Source organism: Microtus oregoni, unplaced genomic scaffold, assembly GCF_018167655.1.
Source record: "Microtus oregoni isolate MIOR12 unplaced genomic scaffold, Mior012 000049F_ref0000343, whole genome shotgun sequence".
NCBI lineage: Eukaryota > Metazoa > Chordata > Mammalia > Rodentia > Cricetidae > Microtus > Microtus oregoni.
Window position 1 is genome coordinate 12,881,286 of NW_024543223.1, and position 22,728 is coordinate 12,904,013.

Consider the following 22,728-nt stretch of genomic DNA (forward strand, 5'->3'; position numbering starts at 1 on the left):
TCAGCAGTTAAGAATACTTACTGCTCTCATAGAGGAAGTTCAGTTCTCAGCATCCATGTTAGGAAACTCACAGCCTATAAATCCAGCCTGGGAGATCTCTCACCCTCCTCTAAATCCTTCAGTAGCCACCTGCCTGTGTGTGCACACATGAGCGTGCATGCACACACAGAGATTAAAACATACATCATGTTTTAAAGAGAATTCTGTAAACTACTATGACTTTATTTTATAATTAATTGAAAAATATTTTATTGGCAATTTTTCTTAGGGTCCAACTGCCTATGTGCTAACTTGGGAGAAAAATTATTATTTAATATGGAATCCCTGCAGTGGACATTGTTATGGACAATTTGATACATTCTGCCCTTTGAAAAGTGTGGGCTGTTTAATTGGTACTGATAATGTGAGTATTACCATTTCCTCTTAAATATGGCTGTTTTTGTAAGTTGACCAATTTATGTATAGATTTTATATAGGGAAAGAATGTAGAAATATGAATATTCAAATGAACATTTATATAAATATAAGTAAGTTGGCAGAATTGGAAGAACTGGCCACTTTAACTAATCCTAAATTAAACTTTTGATTTAATTAATCATCTGACCTTCAAAGCAGTACAGAAGGTTTTTAGATTCAATTTCTGTCCTGGCTCTATCTTATTAGCATTCCACAACAGAGCTTACAATGCCTAGCCCTTCTGTCAGAGCAATTTGTCACCTGAGAAAACTGGGTTTTAAAAAAGTGTGTGTGTGTGTGTGTGTGTGTGAGAGAGAGAGAGAGAGAGAGAGAGAGAGAGAGAGAGAGAGAGAGAGAACATGTCTGTGAATGTGAAAAAACTGAGAACAACTGATACTATATCACTGATTGTAAAATACATATAAACTTTAAAATATTTTAAAGAAAAAATGCAGCTTGTTTGTATCTTTGCTTCCTTTACTGCTTCTCCCTCTACTATATCACACACATCTGCTAACACATATCCTAGTGTTTTCTTCACTGCCACTCCATATATCATATATACAACCTGTGTACATATCTGCTAACATATATCCTAATGTGCTTTATTCATTGCCAATCCCTTTATCATACATACACACCGTGTACATGTACATACCTGCAAAGATATATGTAATGTACTTCCTTCACTGCGTCTCCCTATATCACATATATATATATATATGTTTATATATATATATATATATATATATATATATAAACACACACACACACACCTGTGTACATATCTGCTAACATATATTCTAATGTACTTTTTTTAGATTTGGTTTAATATTCAACACCATGATTCACCACTAAGGATAAATTTTGATATCACAAAGCCCAAACTATGGAAATCTTTTTTTTCACGAAGTCTTCCATATCCTGGCCTTTCCAGTGTTCAGGTAAAATTCTATTAACAATCAAATGTGGATAAAGTGATATGAAATCCTTATGTGAAAAAACTACTTATTTCTTGGCCCTTAATTCTACTCTTAGTTAGTTAATATACTAAATTTACATGTAAGATTTAAAACATTAGTTCAGTACGTTGTGACAAATTTACGTGAAGACACATACATTCACATATGTGAAGAACTGGTATTCACATTTTAGACATATTTGAAAGTTTTTATGTAGGAAGTGAATGACTTACATAGAATTTTCATGAAGTAGAATCACAAAATACAGTTAAATTTTTTTATGCTGGTGTTAATTCACTAAATTGATCCTAACTGCAAAGGATGAAATCAAACTATAGGTCCAACCCATTGAACCTGCTTATAACATTAACCTCAGAGTTTGACAAGTAGACTCTAATTTGTAATTTGTGTGAACATTATTTATTAAAAGTGTTTGGACACACATACTTAGAATATAAAACAACTGGGTTTGTAATAAAAAAATAACCTTTTATATGACACAAACGGTTCAAACAAGCTTTACATTGCCCTTCAGAAATTCTCACCTGTGAGAAGGTAGTACATATGAGATTTTTCACAGGAATGCAATCTGAGGTAGCTTAAGAATGGGAGCAATAAGAGACAAATTATACTACACAATGTAACACCTTGTAGTAGTCAAATAATTGCCTTAATAAAACTTAGCACTTGTAAACGTGTGTTTTTATTATTCCTAATACAATATATAAAGGCAGAAAAAGGAAGTTGCATCTTCATAAAATAAATCTCAAATTTAGAAAACATGCATAAACAGTGCAGATTGTCTAGGAATACACAGATCTGCAGTAAAATAATAAACACAATTAGGTCACTTATCTTCACTTACTACAATGTAATAAATAATAAAAATAAGATTTGCTCATGGCCATATACCTATGCCCATCACTGCTAAGGGTGCTTAGCAACAGTAAGTCCTTAATGGTCATTGGAAGAAAGCTCTGAACAGAACTTCAGGTCATGGTTACTTGTGTGACAGGGCTAAGGGAAATAAAACCCAGAAGGAATGACAAAGCACTATAATCTGTGACACTTCCCTTACCCTTGGTTCTAATCTCCTTGGCATCTCTTGGGCTGTGTTTTCTTAGTCTCAAATTTCATTACTTAAAAAGAAAAACAGGAGCAGAAACAGTGACTCAGAGGTTAATAGCACTAGCTGCTCTTGCAGAGGACCAACATTCAGTTCCAAGCACACATTCGGCAGCTCACAACCATCTATAACTACAACTCTAAAGACTCTGACGCCGTTTTCTGGCCTCCAGGGAACTGAAAATAAGAAATGCCTATGCAAATTAAGTGTAGGTACTGACTGAACTTTCTGTTTTATAGCCTGAAGAGCTAATTTATCAACACACAGACAAAACGGCTGCGGCTGAGCTGCAAGACAGGTAACAAAATACCCACAGATCCATAGGCAATCTATCACGATAGGTATAATAACAAACTTTAAACTCACAGCTTAGATCAATATGAAATGATCAGGATTGTTAGACTTTATGTCTGCAGATACCAAGTACAGATAGGACATCTAAATCCCGACACAAATGAGGAATCAGCATAGCATGTTGTGGGCAAAAATACAGGGGTGAATATTAGTTACATGTAGGTCTCCAAAGACTAACTCATGTTGAAACTTAATGTCCTATAATTATGGGTCTTGTTGGTACACATGAGAATTCTTGGCTTAAATATGCCTCTTTTGTCTAATTAGTGGCTTGTAGAACTTCATCTAGTTTGTGAATCTAACCCATAGTGAAGGCTGGTTAAAGCCTGTGTGAGTCTTTTTAATTCCACTAATGCTGTACAACTAACTGCACTACTCTGTTTCACAAATGAGAGCTGAGGTTCAGAGTGGCCCACACTTCTTAATGTTTTTTTTTGTTGTTGTTGTTGTTTTTTGGGGCTTTTTTTAAATTTTATTTATTTATTATGTATACAATATTCTGTCTGTGTGTATGCCTGCAGGCCAGAAGAGGGCACCAGACCCCATTACAGATGGTTGTGAGCCACCATGTGGTTGCTGGGAATTGAACTCAGGACCTTTGGAAGAGCAGGCAATGCTCTTAACCTCTGAGCCATCTCTCCAGCCCCCTACACTTCTTAATGTTAAAGTGGGCTTCTGACACCTCGACAACAGACCATTCTGATGTCAAAGCCTGTGCTTCATTCCCATTGAGTCACATTGTGTGAAAACAAATTTGTCAAATTATACGGTATTAAATGTAACTCTTTAAGACATTCTTGCTAGGAATACCAATTTACTCCCAATTCTCCATAAAGCCTTTGTGCGGAAATCTCTCCCAACCTTCCTAATGTTGCAATGCTTTAATACAGTTCCTCATGTCATGGTGACCCCCAACAATAAAATTATTTTCATTTTCACATCGTAACTGTAATTTAGCTACTGTTCTGAATAGTGTAAATATGTTTTTCAATAGACTTAGGCAGCCCCTGTAAGAGGGTTGTTAAGACACGCATGCCCCAAGATGGCAACTCACAGGTTGAGAACCGCTGATCTGGAGAAACCAATCTACAATCCTGACACTCAGCTAATAGCTTCAGCAAACTATTGACCAGACTCACTGATTTCATTTTTCAAGCATTTGGCAATCCATTCATAATTTTTAGCTCAGTCCAAAAGTGGCCCCATAGCTCCTGAGCAATGAGGAGCTGAGGATCTTTCCAACCTGTGCTTGAAAGAGGCTTTAGAATCAGCAGTGTTTAACTTGGACACCACTGTCCCTGCCTCAGATGATGTCATCCTATTGTAAACTGTCGTCTTCTGTAAAATTGGAATATCTCATACATCAAAGCATTATTGTTGAGAACCAATCAAAATGTAAAATAACAGCACTGTGTCTAGTAAATAATGGCTTAACAGATGACAGCTTCCCTTCATTCTTTGTTCATGCCAAATAGCCTATGAACCCAATGCAATATAGTTGTCATTTTAAAAGGCAATTTTAAGGTAACAAAAAAAACTATTGTGAATTAATCACTGGGTTATAAAAATCAGTAAAGCATAAAGTGTTATATAAATATTTCAGATTTCCAACATAATAAAAACCTTTTGCCTGGGTATAATTTATCTGTTTATCATACTACCAATAAAAATAAAAGAACTTAAAATTTAAAAAAGTCTTGCTGGATGTATTTGATTTAGCTAGGCCCATGTCATCAGAGACACTATATTCCTGTTTATCCTGTCTGTTTCTATTTCCTGTTGCCATGCATATAATCTTCAAGAACAAGGATCACTTAGGCACTTGACCTTAAGTAGCTGCTTATCTGCCTGGGAAAACACCACCATCAAAAATGCATTCAAGCATTCACCTGTACCCCATGCTGCATACAAATTGCACTTTTTGGACATGGAAAAAATTAAAAAACAAAAATAGTAAATAAAAGGGAAAGTAAATAGCAAAAAATAATAAATAAAAGTTTATTTTTATGAACAGGATTGAAAAAATACTAAAAGAAAAAATCATGGACTGGAGGCCACGCCATTTGACTCGATGGAACAGGTACTGCACCTCCACCCTGCGCCACTTCTTGCCTCTGCTGGAGAGAAGTCAAGGAGAAGATATAGAAGATGACCACAGGGCAGAACTGCTGAGGCAGTTGGGAGACTACAGGGTAAGCACAAGCGTGCTAAAATGGCCAGTGTTTTCCTCATCCCCAAACTGGAAGTTACCCTGTATTCATTTAGGGGCTCACATTACGTACATAAGACTCACGAAGCACTTGTGAGGTACTATACACCGAAAAAGAAATATGCCGAAATGTTTTAAAACTCAGTAGTTATCAATAAGACCCTATGAAAAACAACACTTTCTACCTCTAACTCGAGATCTGCTTGACCCTGCCTCCCAAGTGCTGGGATTAAAGGTGTGAGCCACCACCACCTGGCTATTTTTGGTTAAATTTTAAAGGTATGGTTTTATGATGGCTGATTTTTCAATAAAAAAAAATCTCACTAGTAAAATATTCTGCCTACTATCTGTTGGTGGTTTGTCCTGTATGTCACACCCCACAGCTGGGTAATAAAGTAATTTGGTGACTAGTGCGGTGAGATAAATGTGACAGCTAAAATGGATGTAAACTGAGGAAAATGAAGAACTAACTTACTAGAATGTCTTCAGTTCACCATAGCTCTAGCAGTGGAAAACTGTTCCGGTTCTCGGCAAGTCTTGCCACCTTGACTCCCTCAGGCAGGCTTTACTTATAGAAATAAATGCTAGACCAAGTCCAAGAGATAACATCTGCACATGCTACCCAAAGCAAGTGAGGACATTGTGTCACTATCCACAGCAAGTTTCCATCCAGGTAATCACTGTGCCACATCCCACACCTGTACACCAATGTTCGTGTCTGGGTTAGAATGCATTGATTAGCTTTCCCTGGGTCTGTGGAATTACATGGGCCATGTGCACACTAAGGGCTATCAAGAGATGGGAATGGTGAATGACTGGTAACATATTAATATACCAGTAACTAAAACAAAAATACTAAACCTTCAATTTTTATGTTGTTAATATATATAGTGAACAGAGAAACAGAAATAATCTCAGGATCTTAGAGACTCAATATATCTAATTTACATAAGGACATGTATCTTTTCCTTCAAATGTTACTGAGTATGAATGTGTTTTTCTCTCCTCAGTTCTCCGGATTTCCCCTTCACATGCCTTATTCTGAAGTGAAGCCTTTGATTGAAGCAGTTTATAGCACGGGAGTACATAACATTGATGTCCCTAATGTTGAATTTGCTTTAGCTGTATATATCCACCCTTATCCTAAAAATGTTTTGTCTGTTTGGATCTATGTTGCTTCCCTTGTACGTAACAGGTAATTTTTCTATTTGTGTGGTTTTTTTATATCATCTAAAGACTATAAGTATATACATTTTAAATTATAATGGAATCAAAAGAAAATATTTTGAAATAATGAAATAAAATTGTCTATTTTCAAACAAGTTGGTGTGGTCCCCCCTTTTTGTTTGATGTGACACTTTGAGACAGGAAACAGGGTTTCTGTGTAGCCCTAGCTGTCCTGGAACTCGCTCAGTAGACCAGACTGGCCTCAAACTCAGAGGTCCTCCTGTCTCTGCCGCCCAAATACTGGGGTTAAATAGGCACGGGCCACCACCTCATACAACTGTTTTATTAGTCTGCTCATCCGGACACTTTGACCCTAACACAACTGAGACTGTCTATGAGGACTAGCCTCCAGACTTCCGCATTTGCTGTCTTTAGTGCCCTTCACATCTGTCTGCCCAGCAGAAAGACAACCGTAACTCCAAAACCCAGCAAGTTAATGCTTTACAGCTTGTCTAGAGGACTAAGTAACAACTCTGCAGCATCAAATTTTATAAATGTTGGGTCAGCTCATAAAATTAACGGTATGTTACAAAAAACAAGGCAAACATAGCTACTAAAAAAAAATATAGTGCTGAGGGTGTGTGAAAGACTTTAAATATCAAGGAATTTAAAAAAGAAAAACCTAAGGTATAAATTGAAAATCCATATCCTACCTCATACCCTTGCCCCTGGTAACTCATATTGAAACCATCATCCCCAGTATTTAAAGACAGAAGTTCTATACAGGGACACCCTGTCTCGAAAAACCAAAAGTCAGAAGTTCTAGAGAGGTAACTAGGTAAAAATGGTTGAGCCTCTATGGTGGCTTTACTGGTTTTTATTTTAATACAATCCTAAACTCAGACTCAGGTGCCTGTACCATGGAACACACCATACACAGAGACAGGCAGGAGGACTAAATATATAAATATGTGTACTGATATGGAAAGATGTATGCCAAACAGAAATACCTAAAGCAGGACTTCTCAAATTACTCTTTTTTTTTCTACTACTGTACCTTAGTTTTATTTATATTTTAGGATTTTGGGAGAAATAGTTAGACAATAAAACATGTAGTATAAACACTCACAAGAATTCATTTAAGCCTGGCTTTGGAGAAAATAGGAATCCTGCTCCAATTGGGTATTAATTTTATATGTAAGTTTATAAAAAGATTTAAGTTGAACTGCTAAGTGTTTTTACACTTCTGCTGTAAGAATGGGAATCTGGTTTAATGACTTGAAATTTAAATAAACACATGGAATTTAGTAATAGACATAATACAAAAATAATGAGTAGTGAAATCCATGTTTAAATGTATACTCAAGATAATTGAGACAATCAAATTGGAAACTCGACATGTCAAACTTTTTAATTTTTTTTTAGTTGTTGAAAAAAATTCCCCCCTCCTCCCCATTTCCCATTACCTTCCCCCTTCTCCCAAACATTGCTCCCTCCCCCCACTCCCCTTCCCCTCTTCTCCCCCCCCCCCACTCTATTCCCCCTCCCTCTCGAGAATGAAGAGCAGTCCAGATACCCTGCCCTACGGGAAGTCCAAGGTCCTCCCACTTCTATCCAGGTCCAGGAAGGTGAGCATCCAAACAGGCTAGGCTCCCACAAAGCCAGTTCATGTATTACGATCAAAACCTAGTGCCATTGTCCTTGGCTTCTCATCAGCCTTCATTGTCCGCCATGTTCAGAAAGTTCGGTTTCATCCCATGCTTATTCAGTCCCAGTCCCGCTGGCCTTGGTGAGCTCATAATAGATCAGTTCCACTGTCACAGTGGGTGGGTGCACCCCTCGTGGTCCTGTTTTCCTTGCTCATGTTCTCCCTCCTTTTGCTCCTCATTTGGATCTTAAGAGCTCAGTCCGGTGCTCCTATTTGGGTCTCTGTTTCTATCTCGATCTATCGCCAGATGAAGGTTCTAAGGTGATATGCAAGATATTCCTCAGTATGGCTATAGGATAGGGTCATTTCAGGTTCCCTCTCCTCAGTTGCCCAAGGTACTATCTGGGGACATCTCCCTGGACACCTGCGAGCCCCTCTAGAGTCAAGTCTCTTGCCAACCCTGAGGTGGCTCCCTTAATTAGGATATATATTTCTCTGCTCCTGTGTCCCAACCATCCCATTCCATTCCCCCAAGTTCCCCCATCCTCCTCTTCTCACGTTTCTCACCCCAATTCCCCTTAGCCCCATGCCACCTCACCCCCAAGTTCCCAGTTTTTGCGGGCAATCTTGTCTACTTCCCATATCCAGGCGGATGACTATATGTTTTTCTTTGGGTTCACCTTCTTATTTAGCTTCTCTAGGATCACAAATTATATGCTCAATGTCCTTTATTTATGGCTAGAAACCAATTATGAGTGAGTACATCCCATGTTCATCTTTATGGGTCTGGGATACCTCACTGAGGATAGTGTTTTCTATTTCCATCCATTTGCATGCAAAATTCGCGAAGTCATTGTTTTTTACCGCTGAGTAGTACTCTAATATGTATATATTCCACGCTTTCTTCATCCATTCTTCCGTTGAAGGGCATCTAGGTTATTTCCAGATTCTGGCTATTACAAATAATGCTGCTATGAACATAGTTGTACAAATGCTTTTGTCATGTGATAGGGCATCTCTTGGGTATATTCCCAAGAGTGGTATTACTGGAGATTGGGGTAGGTTGATCCCGAATTTCCTGAGAAACCGAAACACTGCTTTCCAAAGTGGTTGCACAAGTTTGCATTCCCACCAGCAATGGATGAGTGTGCCCCTTCCTCCACAACCTCTCCAGCAAAGGCTATCATTGGTGTTTTTTATTTTAGCCATTCTGACAGGTGTAAGATGGTATCTCAAAGTTGTTTTAATTTGCATTTCCCTGATCACCAAGGAGGTTGAGCATGACCTTAAGTGTCTTTTGGCCATTTGAATTTCTTCTGTTGAGACTTCTCTGTTCAGATCAGTGCCCCATTTTATAATTGGGTTAATTAGCATTTTAAAGTCTAGTTTCTTGAGTTCTTTATATATTTTGGAGATCAGACCTTTGTCTGTTGCAGGGTTGGTGACAATCTTCTCCCAGTCAGTAGGTTGCCTTTTTGTCTTAGTGACAGTGTCCTTTGCTTTACAGAAGCGTCTCAGTTTCAGGAGGTCCCATTTATTAAATGTTGTCCTTAATGTCTGTGCTGCTGGGGATATACGTAGGAAGTGATCTCCTGTGCCCATATGTTGTAGAGTACTTCCCACTTTCTCTTCTATCAGGTTCAGTGTGTTCAGCCTGATATTGAGGTCTTTAATCCATTTGGACTTGAGTTTTGTGCATGGCGATAGATATGGATCTATTTTCATTCTTCTACAGGCTGACATCCAGTTGTGCCAGCACCATTTGTTGAAGATGCTTTCTTTCTTCCATTGAATACTTTTAGCTCCTTTATCAAAAATCAGGTGTTCATAGGTTTGTGGATTAAAATTCGATTCCATTGTTCGACTTCTCTGTTTTTATGCCAATACCAAGCTGTTTTCAATATTGAAGCTCTGTAATAGAGTTTGAAGTCAGGGATGGTAATGCCTCCAGAAGTTCCTTTATTGTATAAGATTGTTTTGGCTATCTTGGGTTTTTTGTTTTTCCATATAAAGTTGATTAATGTCTTCTCAAGATCAGTGAAGAATTTCGATGGGATTTTAATGGGGATTGCATTGAATCTATAAATTGCCCTTGGTAGAATTGCCATTTTTACTATGTTGATCCTCCCAATCCAAGAGCAAGGGAGATCCTTCCATTTTCTGGTATCCTCTTCAATTTCTTTCTTCAATGCCTTAAAGTTCTTGTCAAATAGATCCTTCACTTCCTTGGTTAGAGTTACCCCAAGATATTTTATGCTATTTGTGGCTATTGTGAAAGGTGATGCTTTTCTGATTTCCCTCTGCTTCCTTATCCTTTGTGTATAGGAGGGCAACTGATTTTTTGGAATTGATTTTGTATTCTGCCACGCTACTAAAGGTGTTTATCAGCTGTAGGAGTTCTTTGCTGGAGTTTTTGGAGTCGCTTATGTACACTATCATATCATCTGCAAATAATAAAATTTTAATTTCTTCCTTACCAATTCGAATTCCTTTGATCCCCTTATGTTGTCTTATTGCTCTTGCTAGAACTTCAAGCACTATATTGAAGAGGTATGGAGAGAGTGGACAGCCTTGTCGTGTTCCTGATTTTAGTGGGATGGCTTTGAGTTTCTCTCCATTTAATTTGATGTTAGCTTTTATTATAGTTAGGTATGACCCTTGTATGCCTAATCTAAGTTCTTTATCATAAAGGGATGTTGAATTTTGTCAAATGCTTTTTCAGCATCTAATGAAATGATCATGTTTTTTTTCTTTCAGTTTATTTATATGATAGACTACATTGATAGATTTTCGTATGTTGAATCAGCCCTGCATCCCTGGGATGAAGCCTACTTGATCATAATGGATAATTCTTCTAATGTGTTCTTGGATTAGGTTTGCCAGTATTTTATTGAGGATTTTCGCATCGATGTTCATGAGTGAGATTGGCCTGTAATTCTCTTTCTTGGTTGAGTCTTTGTGTGGTTTTGGTATCAGGGTAAGTGTAGCTTCATAAAAGGAATTTGGCAATGACTTTTCTGTTTCTATATTGTGAAATACATTAAGGAGTATAAGTATTAGGTCTTCTTGGAAGTTCTGGTAGTTTTCTGCATTGAAACCGTCTGTACTCAAATTACTCTTTGTGGAAAGCTGTCCTATGTGATGTTTGACAGCAGGAATTGGAGAGATTGCCCAGCAGTTGTTGCTCCAGGTTTGATTTCTATTATCCATATGGCAGTTCATAATCATTCTTAACTCCAGTGCCCTTTTCTGACATACATGTAGGCAAAACACACATAAAATAAACCTAATTAAAAAAATTAAGAAGTGTAACAGCCTACATGGCCTCCACCCACTAGATGCTCTAGTTGAGTTCTTCTCAACCATGTTTGGACAACCAAGACTATTTCCTAATGCCTAATGTACTCTGTGAAAGAATGACCTCCAAATCAGAACACTGGTGGAGCTTTCATTTTCAAAGACAAGAGACTAAGTATCAACTTTAACCTTTGTTTTAGCTGACACATTCCTCTACCAAGTTACATTGCAATTACATCTGTCTCTACTCTGCTACTTTCATGAACTCTTCAAGGAACAGTTGCCCAGACTGACCCATAACAGTTACAAAATAATAACAAAGAGACATAGTAACACCATAGTTAAGAAGATCAACTTTGTATAAACCCTAGTTGGGACACTTACTAGCCGGGTTATCATAGTCAAGTTACTTTTTCCATAATTACAGAAAAAGACCATACTGCCTGTTTCATTGCACTGTGAGGCTTATAAAAGCTAGTATATCTAAAACACAACACTGGGCTTATATTTAACACCTAAAGTTTATCAAGCACCTGATGCAACTTATACAACTGGTACATTTTATTCTCAGAAGGAAATCAATCATAAAAATCCAGGATATACTGAAACCAAGTAGACAGTCTCATGTTAAACTATCCTCTTATATTAAGAATGAAAAACAAAATGTGTACATGTTTTAAAAAACTCCATTCCTTACAATTTCTGAAAACTAGCTTTTCAAAGTTAATTTAGTAACAATAGTATCTAAGCCAGGTTCTTAAACACCCATTTCCTCTCATAAGATTACTGTTTTCTGATTATGTGAGGCTATAATAAACCTAAGTCCTCTTGTGATGACTCAAGACATTGTTCTGTGCAATTTCAAGTTGATACCGAGAAAATTTAGCACACATTTGTATGAGACTCATTCCTGGGACATTTTCTGTTTTTTTTTTTCTCCCTCAAAATGGTACTCATAAATAAACTTAATTAATCACTTTGAAAAATAAAAGCACAGTAACTATAGTATATCTTACAAAATAGTCAAACTTTAGACTTGACTCTATACTCAAAGAAAATGCAATACTTTTTTCTCCCTCCTTTACATACTTACAGGAAGAAGCTATCTGTATTGTCCACAAGACTCGACTTCCTCAAAATATTAAGGTTACCTGCTTGTACACATGCTCAACCCTATACCAAATCTGTAGGGTTCCAGTTTGTTTCAAATGATAATGAATCAAAATAAAAACTCTTGACAGCACGGTGACTCTTCAAAGAGAATGTCAGCAGATACATCAGTGTTTAATTCAAATGTCAGTTGAACTGCAGAATGTTCCAGAATTCCTCCACGTTTCAATTAGGTAACTCCTGCTTCATTTCTAGACACCGTCACACTGTCTCACTGGAAGGAAATGCTTACAGACAGAGAAGCTGACTCCAGGATTACTTCCTTCTACAGCTTTGTTTGCACTTACAAGAAGGAAGAAAAAGAGGCAGGGCACCATCTTCTTCTTCATGACATAAAATTATAATTAATTTCAAAAAGAAATTTAACACAGTAGTATTTAGTATCTAAAATTGTTAATGTGTCAGGGTCACAATTTTATGGAGGCTCAATGAACAAAACATTTAGTAAACCTGAATTCAGACTAAAAATAAAATCACAACACAAGGTATTGCTTGGTAAAGTTCTCAAAGTAGTTTTTATTTATACATTTCTTCAAACACTTATGGAATTTTAAAAATCCCTCCCAAATTTGACAGTTTAGGGACAGTAGTGGAATCAGGTGTCAAAAGCAAATACAAATAGACAGGCGCTTTTACTAGCTCACTGAGCAAACACTGAGAGGCCAATTTATTCTACAATCTTAAAGAATCTCATCTCTAGATGTGTTTGAATTGGCCCCTAAGAATTGTTAAAATAAAGAAAATGTTAGGAAAAAAGAAATTCATTTCCAAAATGTCCAGTCTTTGAAAATAAAACTTCAGAAAGAGTATCTGAAAGGATCTGCAAAACTTGGTACAGTGTTTACACATAGAGAACCAATAACCCCCACTGACTAAAATGCAAAATAATCTAAAAATACTTTAAATACCATGGCATTAGTGATATTCTTTTTAAAGCATTTCATTTAAAAGAAACCAGTAAGACTGTTCTCACCCTAATAAAAAAAAAATCCTGATTCCTTTCTAAAACAAAAATTACTTTGCAAGGAAAAACAACACTGTACAGTTCACCGCTAAATTAAATTTCTGAGACTGTAAGACATGGGGCCAAAACAATCCAAAAGGAGGGATGTTAACACAAGAAATGTGCTGTAAGTAAAGTGCATGAGAGGAAGCCTGCTCAGCTAAATGAAGTACACAAAGGTCAGAAGTCAAGAGTCATTCGCCAGAGCGGCAGCAGGCTCGAAAACCACACTGCAAATTCTGGCATCCACTGGCGGTATCAGCATGAGGACCTGTATGAAAGTAAAACACATGTGAAAGGAGGAACGTCTTAGAGACCATGCAAAATAGCTCTGCCTACTCATCTACCACTGTTCTACTAGCAGTTCACTGCCATCACACAAGTAAATCTTACAGTGAAAGCATGAAAACCTCAGACACAAACGGCCAGTAATAGTCTGATTTCATCTAAAATATCCTCCATGAAAGACGGAACACAGTAAAATTTCCCAAGAATATTACAACCCAAGATGAAAAGGAGACAATCCACAGAAACAAGATTGCCGGATAGTTTAAAAACAAACTCTTTGAACATCCTTCCTAGAAACATAACATAAAGCATAACCCTATCTGAACTGTGTCAACTCAATAAATGGAACACTGAACAATTAGAATAAATGTCACATTCAAAGTTTAAAACAATATACTATATAGATGCAGATACAATGTATGTGCCATACTCTGAGCATTTGGATATCTCTGAAAAAACAAATGGTAGCTTTAGATGAAATTATTTCCCAAAACTGAATACAAAATGAGTGACTAATTAAACATCTAGAATATAAAATGGTGATGCACATACAAACAATAATAAACCTCTTGTGGAATAACTGGAATTTTACCCCAGCTGCACTATGCAACCCAGACACTAGAAAACAAAATCTAGTATATTCAGGAACATAGCTAAAAATAAGAAAAGTACAAAGAAATTTCACAAAAGTTAAGAGTGCACTGAACAAAATGGTTTTAGTTTTTTTAAAAAAAGCAAATGTAGAAGGGTTGTTTCTAGCATTTCAAAGACTCGGTGTAGCTGGTACACTGGATTAAGGAGCAGTTCTCTATGCTTCCAGTGGGAAAACCAAAGCTTGCAATTATGGTACATAAGAACAACACAAAATGAAGACATGAAACAGAACTTCAGGACAGAATGAACTTAACATCACACTACCCCTCAGGGATCTCCTGCTTAACACAAAATGCAGTATCCATTTGCATCATTCTACTTTTCAAGAGCAGCAGGACACTGCAAAAGGTGACTATGCTATACCCCTAGAAGACAGAAATCATGAAAGCTGCAACACATAGAATACATGTATCGCCAGATGTTAAACATTTCCTTTTATTCTCAAGATAGCATATATGAAAGAAAATGAAGAATTTCTTAGAATAAAGTCTCTGAGATATAATGTTCATATATTTCACTATGTAAATGGCAAATTATCTTTAAGAAAAACACTGACTAGCCGGGCGGTGGTGGCGCACGCCTTTAATCCCAGCACTCGGGAGGCAGAGGCAGGCGGATCTCTGTGAGTTTGAGACCAGCCTGGTCTACAGAGCTAGTTCCAGGACAGGCTCCAAAGCCACAGAGAAACCCTGTCTCGAAAATCCAAAAACAACAACAACAACAAAAAAAAAAAAACCCACTGACTTTTACATTTATGTATAGAATTGCAATCAATTATAATTTCACTTTGACATGTTTGGGATTAGCTTCAAATACGGGAAATAGACATGGCATACAAGATGGAAATGGGACATAGGATAAATCAAAAAAAGACTGGCCTCAGATTTCAGACTTTGAAAACTACGTTTGTAGGTTTAAAAAGTACCCACAGGGCTGGAGAGATGGCTCAGTGGTCAAGAGCACTGGCTGCTCTTCCAGAGGTCCTGAGTTCAACTCCCAGCAACCACATGGTGGCTCACAACCATCTGTACTGAGATCTGGCGCCCTCTTCTGGCGTGCGGGCATACATGGAGGCAGAATGTTGTATACATAATAAATAAATTTTCAAAAAAAAAAAGTACCCACAAAACAAGCACTACAGACTCATTTTTACTACAAGCTAAAACCTTCTATTTCTAATTAAGCTATATGCCAAACATTTAAAATTTGTTTTTAAAAAGTCCTATAAAGCAGCAAATTCCTTATTTTTCCTTAAAATAAGACACAAAGTTAAAAGATTTAGTACATATTTATAACTATTAGAAATGCCCTGGCATGGTTTGGAGAGATGGCTCAGTGGTTAAGAGCATTGCCTGCTCTTCCAAAGGTCCTGAGTTCAATTCCCAGCAACCACATGGTGGCTCACAACCACCTGTAATGAGATCTGGTGCCCTCTTCTGGCCTGCAGACGTACACACAGACAGAATATTGTATACATAATAAATAAATAAATATTTTTTTAAAAAAAAAGAAAGAAATGCCCTGGCAAAGAGTCCTAAGTTTTGAAATTCCCTCCATTGTCAATCTTTGACAAGTTTTTCCATGTAACATATTTCCAGCTTTCCTAAGCACCAGTCAGTCCTCAACCATCCACTGCTTAGCTTGGCTTCACCCCTTACACAGTACTGCTTTGCCACCAAACATCTGATATCTTTTCACTCACTCCCTGACACTTATAATGCTCAGACTGCTGAATCTTAACAAAATATACCTATTATTTACCAGTGCATAATTCTATTCTCAGCAACTATGGAAAAACATGGAAATTCTTAATGTTCCAAATAACAGACCTATAGTCATACAAGCACACACACACGTTTTTATGTTTGTCTCTGTTTAAGACCCAAAGACTTATGTCTTCCAGGCTGGCTGCAAACTTCCAGGTTGAAGTACTCTTTGTGCCTCAGCTTCCCAAGTAGCTGGACTACACAGCTCCCTATACCCTGTCTACATCCATGAACTTTTATTTTTCGTGACAGAAAAGTAAAGAAGAAACACTATATTGAATTCCATATAAAATTCAGTATTAAGAAAAAAAAAAGGCCTAGGGGGAAAAACAGTTAAAGCTAGAAGCAGTAAAATATTCAACTCGTTTTTAAGGGAAAAATAGTAAAAGGGGCCTCAACAGTATAAGTGGTGAAAGATGCTATTCTCCCATTAGACTAACAAATTAAAGAATACTTTCTTTTAAATATCTGACTTAGCCAAATGGTTAATGTACCAGGCTAAATTATAGTAAAACTTAAATTAAGTTAAATTAAAAGGTAAAAATCTCCTAATTGTTAAAGCAAAGAATAATACTTTTTAATATTGCGATGAAAAGAACTACAAAGGTAGCTAATTCTGTTTATAAAAATGCCATGTTTTTCTTGGTTTTAAGTACTATATATTACTCATGCTGTGCATATGTCTTCACTTACCTTCACTTACCTTTGATTCCTTTTTAACTTAAATTAGAAACATAAGAGAGCAAATCATCTGAGACTGTCACCTCCAGAACTATGAGCTAATCTATCTTAACTGCTAAATTATGCACAAACGGAAATGCAAAGCAGCACAAGAAAGTTTACTCACTACCATCGTTCAACTGTTCTTCAGAGCTTGAAACTAGGCCATACAACAACTACTTTAATGATAAAGATTTGTGTAAATATTATGGATAAGACACCTTGCATATCCAAGTCAAATAACATAAAAATCATGGAGAATCATTCAGAAGAAGCAGAGTGTATGTTTGGCATCAGAGCTTAATACAGTATCTTGCTCAAAGTAGAAATGGAACAGCTGATGGCTAACACCTTCCCCAATGTTTGCCAGTGCTTAGAATACAGGTCATCCTGCCTTTTCGTTCACTATTTAATCTCACATTTATTAGCATTAAATTCTTTTAGCTAATAATGTGGTAATTATGTAGATTTTTTAATAAAATACATTTCAAATTAAATGTTACTTTTAAATATATGTTTCCTCATTACTCTGAACCATGTACTAAATCATAACCATTATTTTCAGAAATAAAACTGAGGATTCTTAAACCTTCATCAAGTATTTCCTGTACAAGCTGAGCTTTCAAAGTACTATGCCAATGGTGTCACCTTTTCCAATTGCTTTTAAGTTGTCCAAATGTCCTTTTACAAAAAAGACTGACTCAAGTATTGCTTTAAGAGCAACTACCTAGAATCCTAAAAAGCACATTATATGAGAAGTCACCCTGTAAACTTTAAAGGATTTCCATTTCTTCGAAATCATGTTCTATCAAGTTAAGAAAGGAAATTTAGTATTATTTCAAGTACTGTAAATATTTTTCAAAACTTAAAAAAAATCAGATCCCTCAATTAAAATATTCTACTGAAAATTAGAAATAAAAAAATACAGTCAACAAAGGAGTAAATAGCTCCTTTGGAATGCCAATATTATATAATCAAAACAGATTAAGATAAAAATAATATTGAGATTTTAATCACTTAACTTTTTCATCTAAATATTTTTAAAGTTTAAAAACATTTAAGTATAAAATAATTAGGGAAATAATAAAATTGAACTAAAACTCAATACTTTCCAAGATACCTATATCCACTAAGCAAAACAAATTAGGTTATGAGATTTGTTTCCAAACACAACCTATACTGAAATTATATAGGCAATTTAAGTGTAACATACAAATAAAATATCTTATTTAAAAAGTACTTGCTAATTAGTCTTAAAATGTATCCTATAAGCCTTATGAAGTTTTGTTTTTAAAAGCTGTACTTATTCTTTCAGATTACATGTTTTTATGTGGGTATATGTTCATAGGAGTGCGTGCACTAGCCACAGAAGCCAAATGGAGTGTTGAATCCCCTGGAGCTGGAGCTACAGGCAGTTGTGAGCTGCCCAATGTGTCTGTTGGAAACCAAACTCTGGTCCTCTGTAAGAACAATAAGTCATCCACGTAACCACTAAGTCATCTGTACAGTTCCCTATGGCTTTATTTTTTATAACAAACAAAAGCTTCCATTCATGAATGTCCTTTTGTTTTTGTTTGTTCAACTAGGTACAACCAAAAAAAAATAGTAACTATTCATTTTTTTTCCATTTTTTGGCTATACGTTGTCAGCAAGAGAAAGTAAAGATAGGTACTACCAAGTTGTTTTTGTCAAGAACATGTCAGTCTTCCAGAACTAGAAGAGTTAAGATCTCCAGTCTCATTTACTTTAGATTTACTTGAAATCTAAATTCCAAGCCATAGGAAATTTGCTAATTTCTCTGCATGCTAAAATGTTTTTCTTGTCTCTGTTTACCTAGCTCCTGTCAACTGCTCTACCTGAGAGAAACTCTGATCTTCCCTTTCATTTTAGAATAACTGGACTCTCAGAAACAACAGTGTGTAGTATAAGCTAGGAATAACAGAATGGAGTTGTTTAAATGTGTTTCTAGTTATAAATACAAGATGATTTGTTTTATCAATAATTGAGGAGCAGCTTTATTACGCTTCTGAAAAATTGTTTCTACTAAACACAATCAAATATAATTTGAAACTGTGTATTCTAACCAATAGACTTTAAAAAAGAAAAAAAAGTGGGAGGAAGAATGTCTGTGTGTGTTGACTTTTTTCTTTCTTTCTTTTTTTTTTTTTTGTTTTTTGTTTTTGTTTTGGGTTTCTCTGTAGCTTTGGAGTATGTCCTGGAACTAGCTTTTGTAGACCAGGCTGGCCCAAATCTCTGAGATTTGCCTGCCTCTACCTTCCTAGTGCTGAGATTTAAGGCATGCACCACCACAGCCTGGCTGTGTGGGATTTTTAAGTAGGGCATCACATGATCCAAGCTGAACTTGAAGCAAGGGATGTCCTTGAATTACTGACACTATCTCCTGAGTGCTGGGATTAATTATAAGCACGAACCCCCACTCTTGGTTTTATGTGGTGCTGGGCTCAAACCCAAAGATTCATGCATGCTAAGCAAGCAGTCTTTCAAAAAGCTACAACCCCAAATCATACTTCATGATTTTTAAATCAGTTCAGGAATCAGTAATCAACTTCTAAAACAGTATAGGAATTTTGGTTATGCCGAAGCCATCTCAGTCTTTTCTCAGTGCTGCAGAATCTACTTCCTCAGTCTTGAGGGAGATTAATACGAAATAAGACACAGGGCTCCTGAGGAGCTCACATTACAGAAGTCTCCCTTTGTCTATGTGCCACGCTGGATAAAGCAGTGCTGTGAGAAAAATGAGCCTATCATTCCTAAGAAACCAGTGTGTCTAGAAAATCAATATTCTTAAATTGTTAATGGTAAGTGCTAGAATACTACAATGGAATTCCCAAAATGTCAGAATAATCTTAGTGATTCTATAACAACTTGTCCTTTTTTAAATGATTAAAACTCTTAAATGCTTAAAATTCTTTTAGAATGGTAAGAAAGAAACTTACCTTCAAGAAGTGAGTAAAAATGTGTGTTACTTTGATTTTACTACCTTAGAGAACCAAATCATTTTAATTTTATTAAATTTAAAGGACTAACCCTAAAAGTAAGACAATCTGTGCAACTGAGAATCTAGAAAGCAAATAAACCCTATAAAAATTATTAGAACTGTCAAAAGTTTTAAATGCATTCTTCAAAGTATCTCACTGTTAAAAGGCATTACCGTTAATGTTGTCACAGTAGTAAAAGTATTCATCATTGAGGGAAGGACATGCTGAGACCAAATCCTGCAGCCCCGCACCAGTTACAGTAAGACAGCCAGAGAGATTAAGGTGCTCCAAGTAAGGCAGTCCTCCTCCCAGAGTCAAAACCCTGCAAGAGAAATAATGTGATAGTCAGCAAATACTAACCTTTGAAATTTTTAATATTTCGAAGGCCCACTAGATCAATATTTTACATACCTCTCAATTTGCTAATAAAAAAAGTTAAATTTTTTATAAAACACTGAAAACTGACTCATCCTTAAGCAGAAATACATTGACTCAAAAAAGTGTTGTAAATTTTTCCTAAAGACTCCAATAAAGCAGCATATGACACCTTGCATTATAAGAACATTACAGTAACTCAATTCTCACATGAAGAAACACTGAGACCTAGAGATGTACTGTTCATTCTCCCAACACACTGTCTAACAGAGTAAAAACTATCAAGGAAATTCCTCAAGTCTGAAACATAATTGCCAGTTCTGGAGTTCCTCCCATAACCTAGTGAACTGGCCCTGCAGATGTCAGACAGGGAAGGGAACCAAACCATGCAAAGAGATAAGAATGAAAACCCAGTGCAGACTGACATCATCAACTATTTCAGGGAGTCTAATACCAGGCGGTTCATTGCCAGCATATTTAAAACACATTACAATTTGGGAAAAGGTAACAGGCAACCATCAGTGCAATCAGTTCAATTCCAGGTGCACAGCAAAGCTAAAGGTGTGACTACATAGAGACTCCTTTACAAAATATATGTGACCATGAGGATCCAGCTAACAGGCCTAGACCAAGTGTAGTCTCTGACAGAAAGCACAGAATCCAGCAGGCCATAAAGTACACATGACATCTCTGAGCCTAAAGATGGGTACTGTCTAGGGAGGAAACCGTCTGGGATAATCATTCTGGGGAATCTGGATAAGGTCTGCCTTCACAGATAACAAAAGGTCACCAGGTCATTAATAAAATCTACTCTTAGTTTTTTGAATGGAATACAGGTATCTAACTTTTATTTCCTTCCATTGAAAAGACACCCCTGTACGATTAACATTCCTGGTCCTCTTAGTGCTTCTCTGTGAGTACAACGACCTCTATGCCAACAACCTAGTAATTCCTACACATACATGGATATATAAGCATGAAAACATGTTTATACCTAAACTAGTATATAAATATTCATAGCAGCATTACTCACATAAGACAAAAAGCAGAAATACCTCAAATATCCACTGATGAATGGATAAACAAAATGTGGTATAGCCATACAATTAAATGTTATACAGCTATGAAGTACACATAGGTTATGATTTGCACTATCTTTAAACACATTATGATATGTGGGAAAAAAAGCAAACATTGAATACTGTCGTGTAACAGTAGGTAAACCCACAGAGATGCTTGGTAGATTAACTGGCCATCAGCAACTGAGGACAGGAAGAACTGGAGCAACTGCTAATAAGAATTTTTATTTAGGAGATGACAAAAATATATTAAAAGAGGATTACTGACGGTAAAATTGAATAGGATGTAAATTTATTTTAGTGTTTAAAAAGAAAACCAAGTATTACATTCATGTATAAAAACTACAACAGATTAAAATATAATAAGAATAAGATTGAGAATGCCAAGATTCTATAGAACAATAATTAAAAGAATACTAAAACATCAAAACTGGGATAACTAGAAACAGAAGAGACATATTAAAAGACTACTAAGCCAAATTCAGTCTTAAAATTAATGCAGCTTAATAAATTAAAAACCAGTATCAGAAGTAAGTAAACTATTATAGTGATAAGAAAGAACTACGAATTTTTGTTTTTGTTCTTTTGAGACATTCTTTGTCAGACAGTATTGATTAGCCTAGAAATCACTGTACAAAACAGATTATCAATGAACAACAACTGTCCATCTACTGCTTTCTAAGAGCTGGGATATACCACCACATCTGGCCAGGACTATGCGAATATTGATACTCAGAGAGGATAGTGAATGGTAAAGATTGGAAAAGGCATGTTTTAAATCTAATTTATCTTATATTCTAATTTTAAAGAAAAATTTCCCAGCATTTTGCCATCTTTATAGACCTCAGGTTAACAATGGTAGTAGTTCACAATCTATGTGGTTTGACAGGAATGAGGGGATGTTTTTTTAGAGAGGGTCTCTCTCACTACATAGTTCAAGCTGACCTTGAACTCAGGTAGCCAAGGGTGGTCTGGAATTCAAATTCTTCTGCCCAAGCCTCCTAAGTGCTGAGATTAATTGGCCCAACAAAAGCCCTTTAAAGGGAGAAAATACTTAAAATCCACTCACTCATAAAGTCTAGGAACTTCAGCAGCTCACAATAAAAAATATACCTTTCAGAAGGTAGTCTAAGAGACTCAAATGGTATCTGAATGCAAAACAAACTAAATGAAGTACAAAATGCTTCTGTTACAAGTACACCTAAATCAACAGTCACTGGCTTCACCAAACCTTAGTGGAAAAACAAACTATGAATACAAACAAGCAAATATGATGCCACATGGCGAATGCTCTTCTGGAGATCCACAGAAAGACTCCGAGAGGTCAAAAAGGCATCATTTCTCATAATGGCATTAATGGCATATGTTATGAGAAAAGTAATAAACAGAATTTAGCCCCCAGTACCATGTTACAAAGAGAAAATATGGTTATTAAAGACAAAGGAAGACAGTACC

The 22,728-nt window shown here is 36.3% G+C and overlaps 2 protein-coding genes across 7 annotated transcripts in view; one reads left to right on the forward strand and one right to left on the reverse strand.

The window, feature by feature from the left end:
- The window catches only part of Cc2d2a (coiled-coil and C2 domain containing 2A), a 74,778-nt gene extending 68,359 nt beyond the window's left edge, over positions 1 to 6,419 (forward strand). For 4 of the 5 annotated variants that reach the window (XM_041636412.1, XM_041636415.1, XM_041636413.1 and 1 more), the window contains 5 exons: positions 269 to 403; positions 1,278 to 1,400; positions 2,784 to 2,842; positions 4,913 to 5,090; positions 6,118 to 6,419. In XM_041636412.1, coding sequence (XP_041492346.1) covers positions 269 to 403; positions 1,278 to 1,400; positions 2,784 to 2,842; positions 4,913 to 5,090; positions 6,118 to 6,306 — 684 coding nt within the window. In that variant the 3' untranslated portion in view covers positions 6,307 to 6,419. Of the gene's footprint in view, positions 1 to 268; positions 404 to 1,277; positions 1,401 to 2,783; positions 2,843 to 4,912; positions 5,091 to 6,117 lie in introns of those variants that run through there. The other variant, XM_041636416.1, reaches the window with a different exon arrangement.
- Positions 6,420 to 12,877: 6,458 nt separating this feature from the next.
- The window catches only part of Fbxl5 (F-box and leucine rich repeat protein 5), a 45,137-nt gene continuing 35,286 nt past the window's right edge, over positions 12,878 to 22,728 (reverse strand). For both annotated transcript variants that reach the window (XM_041636372.1, XM_041636371.1), the window contains exons 10-11: positions 19,993 to 20,141; positions 12,878 to 13,663 (exon numbers count right to left, since the gene is read on the reverse strand). In XM_041636372.1, coding sequence (XP_041492306.1) covers positions 13,587 to 13,663; positions 19,993 to 20,141 — 226 coding nt within the window. In that variant the 3' untranslated portion in view covers positions 12,878 to 13,586. The remainder of the gene's footprint in view (positions 13,664 to 19,992; positions 20,142 to 22,728) is intronic.